General features: G+C 41.9%; 1 protein-coding gene and 1 long non-coding RNA gene across 2 annotated transcripts in view; one reads left to right on the top strand and one right to left on the bottom strand.

Annotated features, from left to right (window-relative positions):
- Nucleotides 1–12,019, bottom strand: part of LOC114009202 (uncharacterized) — a 30,357-nt gene extending 18,338 nt beyond the window's left edge. Inside the window, exons 1-2 of the long non-coding RNA XR_003550653.1 lie at nt 11,985–12,019; nt 2,273–2,403 (exon numbers count right to left, since the gene is read on the bottom strand). This is a non-coding gene — a long non-coding RNA (uncharacterized LOC114009202). The remainder of the gene's footprint in view (nt 1–2,272; nt 2,404–11,984) is intronic.
- On the top strand, nt 7,719–10,198 carry PCDHB1 (protocadherin beta 1). Its single transcript, XM_006156227.1, has one exon. The coding sequence runs from the start codon at nt 7,742–7,744 to the stop codon at nt 10,196–10,198; it is 2,457 nt and encodes an 818-aa protein (XP_006156289.1). The 5' UTR covers nt 7,719–7,741.
- Nucleotides 12,020–12,611: the final 592 nt, after the last annotated feature.

Below are 12,611 nucleotides of genomic sequence, written 5' to 3' on the forward strand. Positions count from 1 at the left end.
ACAAAAAAAAAAAAAAAAAAAACCCAAGGCCCTGGCATCTGATAGAAAGTGGATGAATATGGAAGATTTGTTCCTGAGTAAAACAAGTCAGGCTATGAAAGAGAGACATTGTATATCTCCACTTAACATATACCGACTGTCCACACTCTTTGGTAGAGACTGAAAGACTGAAGGACATAAAAGTATTGAAAATAGTTATAGACACTAGAGACAAAGTGGAAGGAGAGTGGGATGGGAAGAGCATAGGAAAGGAAATTTGGGGACAAAAATAGAGAGCTAAACACTTGTGGGACACAGATATGGTTTATTACCTTTTGATGATGATGTGTATAGTATTCTCAACTGGGCTGGACTGAGGCATATATCATGCTAGGTAAAATCTCTTTACAATCTAAATGATGTATAGTGATTGTTGAATGTGTAAATAATAATAATAATAATAATAATAAAAGAAAAAAATCAGTAGGAAAAAAACAAATGACCCAACCTAAAAAACTAGTGAGAGAACTCCACAAAAACTTCAAAAAAGGGTGGGGGGGATCTTATACTCTCTGTCCAAATTGATCAAGGTTATTTTCTGTAGACATATAACTACATATGTAAACAGATAACTACAAATGTATTAAATAGTGCCCTACCTCATGAATAATTAATAATCAGAAAAGCAAGTTAAACCAGCCATAAGCAATGAACACATACACTCACCAGAACAGGTATAATTTAAAAAGATTAGTAATGCTTGGTGTTGGAAAAAATTTGAGCAACTAGAAATTACACTGCTGATGAGAGTGTAGCTTGGTACAACCTCTTAGAAAGCAGTTTGGCAATATTATAGACAGGAGAAAAGAACAAACCCTCTGACATCAATGCCACTTCCAGGTATATACTTCCTACCCAAAAAATGTGTACACATGAGCACAAAGTAACATACACCAAGATACGCCATGGACAATAGAATAATAAAACTGCCCTTGACAGTGGGGATCTAAGTGATTGTGTTTTCCTGTTGAACAAAAAAACATTGCATTGGGAACCAGCAGTTAGCGTAATGGCTATGTCGCTGGACTCCCACGTAGTCGACCGCGGTTCGTGTCCCGGACCCGGTGGCTTAAAACTCACACCGGGCGCGTGTGCGTGCGTGCCCAAGATCCCGAGAGGAGAATGGAGGAGAAGAGATTGCGGCATGACCATCCCCCCTGGGGGGGGTGATTTCTCGCTTTCTGTCTCTATGTCTCTCTCTGTCTGTCTGGCGAGCGCACGCGCCCTACAGTGAAAATCTCTCAAAAAAAAAACAAAAAAACATTGCATTGAACATCATTCCAACATCAGACAAGGTCACTCTAACTGTGATAGATCAAGACACAAACAAAAACACATCATAATTCTGTTTAAACAGACAAAAGAAAGCACTTTCCAGCCCACAAAAATGACAAAATATCTCTCCAAACTGGCTACTATTAGTAGCTACCGTTTATTTACCACCCACAACTTTAGTCTCAACCTGTTCCTCTCATCTTCTTTATAAGAATAATTAAGATGCTCATCATAGAATTAATTCTACTTGGGGCCGATAGGTAGCATGGTGGTTAAGGTGACTGGACTCCCACATGGCTGACTGTGGTTCGAGTCACAGACCTGGCAGCTTGCTTTCTCACTTTCCTTCTCTCTCTCTGTCTCTCTCTGGTCAACTTCAATAAAATAAAAATAATAAAAAATAAAGATAAATAATGACAATGAATAAAATTAAATGATTCTTAAAAAAAAAAAAGGAATTAATTGCACTCATGACAGAATCCAACCCAGCGCAAAGCCCTGCTTCAAATCTATCCCAAGCCACCTAATACAATTCAAATGCTAGGGACCAGCAAGTGGTGTGGTGGTTAAGGTGCTGGACTCCCACATGACTGATCAGGATTCAAGTCCTAGACCTAGCAGCTTACTTTCTCAATTTTCCTCTCTCTGTCTCCCTCTGGTGAGTGCATATGCCCTATAGGAAAAATTTTAAAGTAATAATAATAGGGGCCAGCAGGTAGTGTGGTGGTTGAGGTGCTAGGCTTCCACATGGCTGACCATGGTTCAAGTCTCAGACCTGGCAGCTTGTTTTTTCCCTTTCCCTTTCTCTCTGTCTCTGTCTCTCTCTGGTCAAACTGAAAATACGATAATAATAATAAAATTAAACAATTCTTTTAAAATAATAGTAATTGTTATAAATTTAAAATTCAATGATTCTAAAAAAATCAAATGCCAAATGCCCTTTCTAACATTCTCTTACTGAGACACTCCATGATTCTTAAAGGTATGCAGTCTCCCTTGTTGCAAGAAGTCAGTAAATATAACTTTGTTCAACTACAAGTGTGTTCCTGATGGTCTTTGGATGAAGGTCATTGATAATACACTGGAATTCTGTCAGAAATGGAAATGAATGAATTAGAACTAAAAACAACAGCATCAATTTCACATTAAGCTAAATAATAAGAGAGAGAAACTAATTAAAATTATTATCTATGGTGCATCTTACAAGAAAACTTTATGGATACTGGAGTCAGTGTGGGAAGAGGGTGGGGGGAGAATGTGAGGAAAGAAATTAAGGAGAAAATATAAAGGCAAGATATTTATGGGACAGAAATGGATTATTGTCTGTTGATGATAATGTGCATAGTATCCTCAACTGGACTGGTGTAAAGTATATTTATATTAGGTAAATTCACTTTACAAGCTAAGTGATGTATAGCAATTGAATATATAAAATACAATTTTTCAAAAGTTCATATAAAAGTAGAATTAAAATATAAGTTAATTTTTGTACAAAAATGTCAAAATTCATGCATATTTTTTATAATATGCATTTTCCATGAGTTTTTGAAGACCCTTTGTGTATTGTTTTAAAAAGAGCCAAAACTGGGGCCGGCAAGTGGCATGGTGGTTAAAGGCGCTGGACTCCCACATGGCCGACTACAGTTCAAGTCTCGGACCTGGTGGCTTGCTTTCTCACTTCCTCTCTGTCTCTGTCTCTCTCTGATCAAACTGGAAAATAATAATGATAATAATAATAAATAAAGTTAAAATAAAATAATTCTTAAAAAAAAATAAAAGAGCCAAAACTAAACTTTCCTGAGATACACACTTAAGCCAAATGTTAAGGTACCTGACAGAGATTTGAGGGATTCATTAACTTCTTCTTGTCAGAAGTCATTAATGTTGTATACTTTCTATTTTCATTCACTTTTTCTCCTATTTAGAAAATATGGTAGGGTCCAACAGGTAGAGTGGTGGTTAAGGTGTTGGACTCCCAAACAGCTGACCACAGTTTGAGTCCTGGAGCTGGTAACTTGCTTTCTCACTTTCCCTCTCTCTCTCTGGTCAAATTTAAATAATAATAATTTAAATTAATAATAATTCTTTTAAGAAGAAGAGAAAATATGGTTTAGATGTGTCTCTCTCTTATTTTGGAGATATTTTTTGCTACAGGGTGTATGTGCTTGTTGGAGAGACACAGAGAGACAGGAAGTGAGAAATCATCCCCTGGGGGAATGACCACAGCCATTTCTTCTCCTCCTTTCTCCTCTCCAGATTTGGGCATGTATGGACACGCACCCAGAGTAAGTCACCAGGTCTGGGACTTTGACCATAGTCAAATATGTGGGAGTTCAGTGTCATAACCATTACACCATCTGCTGGTCCCCAGACGTCTCTTAAATACTAGTAACTGTTTGCATGGCACTTAAGACACAAAATCCTGAGCACAAATGGGAAGTCAAATGCTTTTGATAATGCTCATGAGACGGAGTGTCAGAAGACAGTTCTAGTTCTTTTTTATTATTAATGAATGAATGAATTTTCTAGAAGGTGCGTGCACTTGCCAGAGAGAGAGAGAGAGAGAGAGAGAGAAAGAGAGAGAAGGAAAGTAAGAAAGCGTGGCCCCTAGGGGATGGCCATGCTTCAATCCCTTCTTCCGCATTTCTCCTTTCAGGCTTTGGGCATGAACACACAGGCAACCTGTATGTTTTTAAAGCTTTGAGTCTGGGACTCAACTGCATCTCATCCACGTGGGATCCAACAGTTTCAACTACCACATCACTGACTGGCCCAACATTTGTAATTATTGTACTGCCACGAGTAGCTGTACAGACTGGGCAAGTGACTTTATCATTTAGAGCCTTAGTTTCTTCACCTTAAAAAAAAAAAAAAAAAAAAAAAAAGAATGGCCTGGGCCCAGCAGTCAGTGAAATGGCGGGACTCCCACGAAGTCAACCAAGGTTCGAGTCCCAGACCTGGTGGCTTAAACTCACACTGGACGCGTGTGCGTGCATGCCCAAGATCCTGAGAGGACAATGAAGGAGAAGGGATTGTGGCGTGGCCATCCCCCCTGGGGGGTTGATTTCTCACTTTCTGTCTCTCTGTCTGTCTCTGTCTGTCTGGCGAGCACACGTACCCTATAGCAAAAACCTCTCCAAAAAAAGAAAAAAAAAAGCATGGGGGCAAGGGGAGGGGAGAAAGATGGGATCTTATCTTTCTGAGACACCTTATAATTGAAAAAATAAATTCTAAGACCCTGAGCAAGCCCTGTAGATCAATGAGGAGAAAAATGATGGCTGTTCGCTTTTTTTAAGTTTCTTACTACAATTGCATGCACTCACCAAAGATAGAGAGGGAAAAGTGTGGAAGTGAGAAATCACTCTCCTTGGGGGTTGGCCACACCCCAATCCCCTTCTCTTTCATTCTCCTCTTAAGATTTTGGGCATGCATGCACACACCCCTGGAGTGATTTTTCAGGCCACTGGATCTGGGACTTGAACCGCAGTTCAAGTAGCATCCAGCTACTTTAACCTCCATGCCACTTGCTGGCCCTTTATCATCTTTTATAACATTGAGTTTTTTCTTTTTATTTATTTGTTATTATTATTTTATAATCTGACCAGAGAAACAGAGAGAGATAGAGAAAGAAAGGGAAAGTGAGAAAGCAAGTTGCCAGGTCTGGGACTCAGGCTGTAGTCAGCCGTGTGGAAATTCAGTGCCTTAATCACCATGCCTACCTGCCACCCCAGACGTTGAATTTTTGAAGTGTCCAGATCTGTTGTCTTGTAGAATATCTTACATTCTGTAATAGATTTGCTTGATTGATTCCTCATGGTGTCATTTAACCTGATTTTGCATCCTCTGTATTTCCAATACACCACCATGCCATCAGCTAGCCCTGTTTACTTTTTAAAATATATTTTTCTGTATTTTCAAACTCTCCTACACCAAATTTTGAAAATTGTAAGCAAAAATTAAAAATAAAGAAAGTGCAACCAGGGGACCAGCAGGTGGCATGGTGGTTAGGGCGCTGGACACTCCCATGTGGCTGACCACGGTTCAAGTCCTTGACCTGGCAGCTTGCTTTCTCCATTTCTCTCTCTCTCTCTCTCTCTCTCTCTCTCTCTCTGTGTGTGTGTGTGTGTGTGTGTGTGTGTCTGGTCAAATTAAAATGAATGAATAAATAAAAAATTTTTAAAAAAGAAAGCTCAACCACACACACACAGAATAATGCTGTACAAAGGAAGCAGGATTTCACATGGCCTATGCCAGTTCAAATCCCAATCCCTGCTTAACAAAAGCACCTGTCATACGTGCATGCATGTCCAAAGTTCTGACCAGAGGAAAAATAGAGGAAAAGGATTGCAGCATGATTGCCCTCCATTGAAAGGATGCCTTTCTCTCTCTTTTTCTTTCTTTGTCTCTTGCAAGTACTGGTACCCTCTAGCAATTAAAAATAAATTCTAGGACTAGCAGATGGTGTGGTGGTTAAGGCTTTAAACTCTCACATAGCTGACTGCAGCTTGAGTCCTGGACCTGGCAACTTTCTCTTTCTCTCTCTCTCTCTCTCTGGTGAGTGCACATGCCCTACGGCAAATTAACTAATAATAATAAATAAAATAAATATTTTTTAAAAATTCTATGATCATTGAAGAAACTCTTGAGAAGTATCTCCTATAAAAGGAGTCTTCAAAAAGTTTATGGAAAATGCCTATCTTGAAAAAATTATACATAGATTCCAAAATTTTTGCCAAAATAAACTTGTACTTCAATTCCATCTTCCATAAACTTTTTATTTATTTATTTATTTATTTTTGGAGAGGTTTTCACTATAGGGCGTGTGCGCTCACCAGACAGAGAGAGAGACATAGAGACAGAAAGCGAGAAATCACCCCCCAGGGGTGATGGTCATGCCGCAATCCCTTCTCCTCCATTCTCCTCTCGGGATCTTGGGCACGCACGCACACGCGCCCGGCATGAGTTTTAAGCATGAGTTTTAAGCCACCGGGTCCGGGACGCGAACCGCGGTCGACTACGTGGGGGTCCAGCGACATAGCCATTACGCTAACTGCTGGTTCCCCTCCTCTCGGGATCTTGGGCATGCATGCACACGCGCCCGGCGTGAGTTCTAAGCCACCAGGTCCGGGACGCAAACCGCGGTCGACTATGTGGGAGTCCAGCAACATAGCCATTACACTAACTGCTGGTTCCCGATCTTCTATAAAATTTTTGAAGTTCCTTCATATTTCTTTCAGACCATTTTCAAAATATGTAAGAAATCCAAAGCCAAACATTTATTTTCATTTGACTTATCCACTATATTATCTGGGAAGCAAAGTAATATATTCATTAAAAGTACAGACTTTGGGGCTAGCAGTGGTGTGGTGGTTAAGAGTGCTGGATTCCCACATGGCTGACTGTGGTTTGAGTCCTGGACCTGGTGGCTGGCTTGATTTCCCTCTCTCTGTCTCTCTCTTGTCAAACTAAAAAACAATAATAACAAATGGAATTAAATAAATATTTTTTTAAGTACAGACTTTGGAGTCAGACAAAAATAATTTGGTTTCATCTCTAATATTTACTAAGTATGGGGACCTCAGAGTGTGACATAACCTCTCCTGTCTCAATTTCTTCACCTTTCGAAAAAGAAATAATGTCTACTTCACAGGGTTGTTGCAAATATTAAGTCAGATAACGTATAAATCACTTACACGTTGCCAATACAAAGAAATCATCTTACTACCATCACAATCATAGAGATAAGCCTGTTGCTTCCTAACGGTTGGAGAGTTCAGGGGCAGGGAATTAATCCGGACAAATCAAAAGCCCAGTTAGCCTAGTTCCTAACCGTGTACCTACTCTTGAGCTCAGCTTCCTCAGGGACAATGTCTGCCTTTCTTTCTTCTACTAGCTAGTTCCTCCAAGTTCTTCCTCCCCGTGTATCTGGCTTAGGCTCCAGAAAATACTGCAGAATGTTTTTTGCCTCTTCCTTGTTCTCTAGGCAGACAGAGGAGTGCCTGCAGACGTAGCTTAAACTCGTCACTGTTTCCCACTGCGAGGTGCCCCCGCCGGCTAGTGAGCAGTGACTTCAGCTTCAGCTGGTGCCCTCATTGGCTTCTCAATTCCCAAGGACTTTCTTTTTTTCTTTAAAGGAAATCAACAGGCGAGTCTGCCGTTGCTTTGGCAACAAACTTTCAACCTTCATCTAACTCTCCGGAATGAGAACATATCTATTAATATATTCAATAGACTGGGGAGTTGAGTTGCTCAATGCGAGTTTTCTTCCAAGTGCAAAACAGCTTACCCGGCTCCGCTCGTCTTTGGTGGCGCTGCGGTTAGAGGCCAGTAAAACCAAGAGCAGGTGTTACAAGAGCCGGTTGCGGAAAAGTGAAAATAAATCCGCAACAGTTGGAGGCGGCTGCAGGCAGCGCACTTGTAAGAACAGATGGCGACTGCGCGCAGAAAACCTTTGCAAAGCAGGCAAGTGGGGTCTCTTCTCCTTTTTCTGTGCGTGTCTGTGGGGGGCGCGGCAACCATCCGCTATTCCGTGGCAGAGGAAATGGAGAGCGGCTCATTTGTAGCAAACGTGGCTAAGGATCTAGGGCTGGAGGTGGGGAAACTGGCCGCGCGAGGGGCGCGGCTAGTTTCCGAGGGCAACAAATTGCATTTCCGGCTCCACCGCAAGACAGGGGATTTGTTCGTGAAGGAGAAACTGGATCGAGAATCACTTTGTGGCAAAGCCGACCCGTGCGTTCTGCACTTTGAAATCGTCCTGGTGGAGCCGCTGCAGTCCTTTCGCGCCGAGGTCAGGGTGTTTGATATCAATGACAATGCCCCTATTTTCCTAAACAAGGAGCCGCTTTTAAAGATTCCAGAGAGCACCCCCTTGGGTTCACGTTTTCCTCTGCAGAGCGCCCAGGATCTGGACGTGGGCCTCAATGGTCTCCAAAACTACACCCTGAGCTCCAACGCCTATTTTCACCTGCACACCCGCTTCCGCAGCCACGGGCCCAAATATGCAGAACTGGTGCTAGATAAACCCCTGGACAGAGAAGAGCAGCCTGAAGTCAACTTGACCATCACTGCGGTGGACGGAGGGTCCCCGCCCAAGTCTGGCACCGCCCACATCCGCGTGTTGGTTCTAGACGTCAATGACCACGTGCCCCAATTCTCAAGACTGGTATATCGAGCTCAGGTACCTGAGAACAGCGCCACTGGTTCTCTAGTGGCCACGGTGACAGCCACGGACCTAGACGAAGGCACCAACAAGAAAATAACTTACTCTTTAGCTCAAAACCCAGAAGCAATTCTGCAGACATTTCAGATTGACCCTGAAAATGGGGAGGTTCGACTCCGAGGGCCGGTAGATTTTGAAACTGTTGAAACATATGACATTGACATTCAAGCTACCGATGGAGGAGGCCTCTCTGCCCACAGCAAAGTCCTGGTAGAAGTGGTGGATGTGAACGATAATCCTCCTGAAGTGATGGTCTCCTCTGTGTCTAGTCCTCTCCCTGAAGACTCGCCATTACAGACTGTAGTGGCCCTTTTCACCATCCGAGACCGGGACGTCCGAGTGGGAGGAAAAATCACCTGCTTTCTTGGAGAAGACTTTCCCTTTGTGGTGAAACCTACATTTCGCAATTCTTACTCGCTGGTCACTGATAGAGGCTTGGATAGAGAGGAGGTCTCCGGCTATAATATCACGCTTGTCGCCATGGATACTGGACCACCCAGCCTGTCTACAGAGACTGTGATAGAGGTGCTGATATCTGACATTAATGACAATCCCCCAGTATTTCAGGAAAACGCCTACATCTTGACTGTCCGAGAAAACAACAGCCCTGCGATTTTCATTGGCAAAGTCCATGCTGAGGATCTAGATTTGGGTGAGAATGCTCAAATAACATATTCTCTGCTACCTCCAAAGAGTGGAGATCTATCAGTCTTCGCGTACATTTCCATAAATTCAGACAATGGGAAGCTCTATGCTCTGAGAACCATGGATTACGAGGCCATTCAAGATTTTCAGTTTGTGGTAAAGGCAACTGATGGGGGCTTCCCAACACTAAGTAGTCAAGTGACTGTCAGAGTGGTTGTCCTGGACGACAATGACAATCGGCCAATGATCTTGTATCCACTGCAGAATGGCACCTTGCCTTGCAATGACCTGGTACCCAGGTCTGCAGAGGCAGGCTACCTGGTGACCAAAGTGGTAGCTGTGGATGGTGACTCAGGCCAAAATTCTTGGCTTTCATACCATCTGCTTAAGGCCACTGACCTTGGGTTATTTTCTGTTCAGCGACAAAATGGGGAAATCCGTACATTGCGGCAGATATCTGAGAGAGACTCCATGATGCAGAAATTGATCATTCTTGTGCAGGATCATGGCCAACCAGCTCTCTCTACTACTGCCTCCCTCAACATCCTGCTGGTAGATGGCTTTTCAGAGCCCTACCTGCAGTTCCGGGATCCATCAAAGCATCCTAGAAAGGTAAATCCATCCACTAAATACTTGGTTATTTCTCTGGCTGTGCTTTCCTTTCTCTTTCTCCTCTCTGTCACGTTGATCTCCATTATACACATCTACCAGAAGATTAAGAATCGAGAAAAGTTCACAATTCAAGAGCATTTTTATGATGACTGTAATTTCCCTAACAATTTGGTACAAGGAGGGCGCAATGGATCCTTATCCCAGCCTTGTTCTTATGAAATGTGCTCGGTCACTGGCACTGGCAACAGTGAGTTCCGGTTTCTTAAGCGCTTTATGCCTAACTTCCCTTTCCCCCAAGGCACTGGAGATGTAAAAACTGGGACTAGCTCCTGTTCACCTTCAGATTCTGAAAGAAACAGGCCTCGGGGGTCAGAGGATCGTGCCCGGGTATCTGATGACTACATGTAGCTCATATTAACAGTGAGAGAAGAGAAACCTAATTTTATATCTGAAATGCCAGGGTCTCCCATTCTCATTGAAACAAAAATGGTAGTAGATTGTAGCTTTACTAGAGGCAAAAGAATGCTTAGTTTGGTGAAAATGGGGAAATCCAGAGTGAGGCTTGAATTACTTAGTACAAAATGTTTTCCTAGCCCTAAGATAGGAATTCTGCAGCTGGAATTCTGTTTTTAAAAATATCACCAGGCCAGTCAGGTGGCATGGTAGTTAAGGAGTCTGGATCCTACATGGCCAACTGCAGAATTTTAGTCCTAATTGAACAGCTTGAAAAAATACACCCAGTGTGGGTGCTTGTGTGCCTGAAAGGAGAATGGAGGAGAAGGGATTGCAGTATGGTCATCCACTCTGGGGGGTGTTTACTCGCTCCCCTCTCATCTCTCTCCAGCAAGTGTGCATTCCCTAGAGCAAATTTTAAAAATAAACAAATAAATAAAAATACCACCATCAATAAGTGTGTGTCATTGGAACTTCTGTTTTTCCATCTTCTCCGTGCTAGGCAAGTAATGAATGAGCCATTATTCATATCTCCCCTGGAAGTTCATTAGTTCTGGCCCAGGAAATGCTTAGTTCCATAGAGATATACTATATTATTTTTGCCTCTAAATTTTTTCCCAATAGAAAATTATGCATGCAGGGGCTGGCAGGTGGCATGGTGGTTAAGGGCGCTGGACTCCCACATGGCTCACCACAGTTCGAGTTCTGGACCTGGCAGCTTGCTTTCTCACTTTCCCATTCTCTCTCTCACTCTGTCCCTCCCTGGTCAAATTAAAATAAATAAATAAAGTTGAATGAAATATTTTTTAAAAAAAGAAAATTATGCATGCATAAGGAAGATAACTAGCTTACTGTTTGATAAACCAGGAAGCAATTAGGTTTGGCAAGTGGAGATATAATTTGTTATTCAAAAATTTCTAGATTTCTGTCCCTGATGAAAGATCACCTTTGAATCAACACCTTGCATGCCATCATTTATATAATGAAAATGTCTAGTAAGTGGCATTCCGCACAGATAATCATGGTGCAAGGAAGGAAGAGAAGAAAGATTTGACTTACTTGCACACTTAAGGGCAGCTATAAGGCTAAAGAGATTCATTTCAGGAATGTTATCTAAAATTAAGTTAGAATGGATTTTTTAAAAAAGGTTTTGGCCACAGGGCACACGTGCTCACCAGAGAGACAGTGAGAGAGAAAGTGAGAAATCACCCCTCAGATGGGACGGCCACATTGCCATCTCTTCTCCTCCATTCTCTTCTTGGGATTTTGGGCACACACAACTTATCAGAAAGAAGTTATTTAAATGTAGAAAATGAAGAGTGGATGATGTGGCCTTGAGAAATATATTTTCAGGTAGTAACATTTTTTTCTAATGCCAGAGGTTGCACATGCATGCATGAGAGAGAGAGGGAGAGAGAGAAAAACACCCTCCCCATGGAGGTGCCAATCATGTACAATCCTTTCTCCTTCAGTTCTTCATACCTTCAGGATCCTGACAAATGATTGTGAGCTAGGACAAACCTGTGGGTCAGGACTTAAACTCTGGTCAGCCATGTGGGAATCTGGCCTCCTGTGTGCAGTGTCTAAACACTGTGCTATGGCTTCTGTTCTAAAATTTTATTATTGTTTTTAGGTTTTTGCCATAGGGTGCATACACTTGCCAGAGAGAGAAAGAGAGGGACAGAGAAAAGGAAAGTGAGAAATCACTCCCCTGGGGGGGGAGGGGGGCGGATGGTCATACCTCAATCCTTTCTCCATTTTCCTTTCAGGATTTTGGGCTCGTGTGCACACATGCCCAGTGCAATTTTCAAGCCGCCAGGTTCAGGTCTCAAAACATGTTTGGCCACATAGAAGTCATTGTTCTCTCTGTGATGACATGGAAACTAAGGAGGAAAAAAGATATTTGTAACAAATGATTCATAAAATGAAATGGAGTGGAGAAATAAGTTAGGCTTCTTTTTTATCATTGTTAAGCCTTCATAGCTATTTTGGGTTCTCTCATTCCAAAATGTATAAAAATCAATATTAAAATATCAACATGTTTCAAAAGTGCTATCAATATAACTGTGCTAAAAGTCAAAAGTTCGCTTTAATTATATGCCTTATTTTATACAAATGTGTGCAAATTTAGACTCATTGAAATAAATTCTTTCTTCTAGAGCATATTTGTACCTGAAATTCTAAGGGTAGAGCAATGTCTCTTAAAATACATTTCAAATATACCAGGCCATATTTATAGATATAAGCCTCATTCTTGGGCTTCTTACTATACTTAATGGCACCAGTTGGCTGTCTATCTGGTGACCAGGTATATATTAAAATTTAGTGCTATTTATAAAATGTTGGAGATGCTTAGGACAGATTTGGT

The sequence above is a fragment of the Tupaia chinensis genome, unplaced genomic scaffold (assembly GCF_000334495.1).
Source record: "Tupaia chinensis unplaced genomic scaffold, TupChi_1.0 Scaffold000484_1, whole genome shotgun sequence".
In the NCBI taxonomy this organism is placed as follows: domain Eukaryota; kingdom Metazoa; phylum Chordata; class Mammalia; order Scandentia; family Tupaiidae; genus Tupaia; species Tupaia belangeri.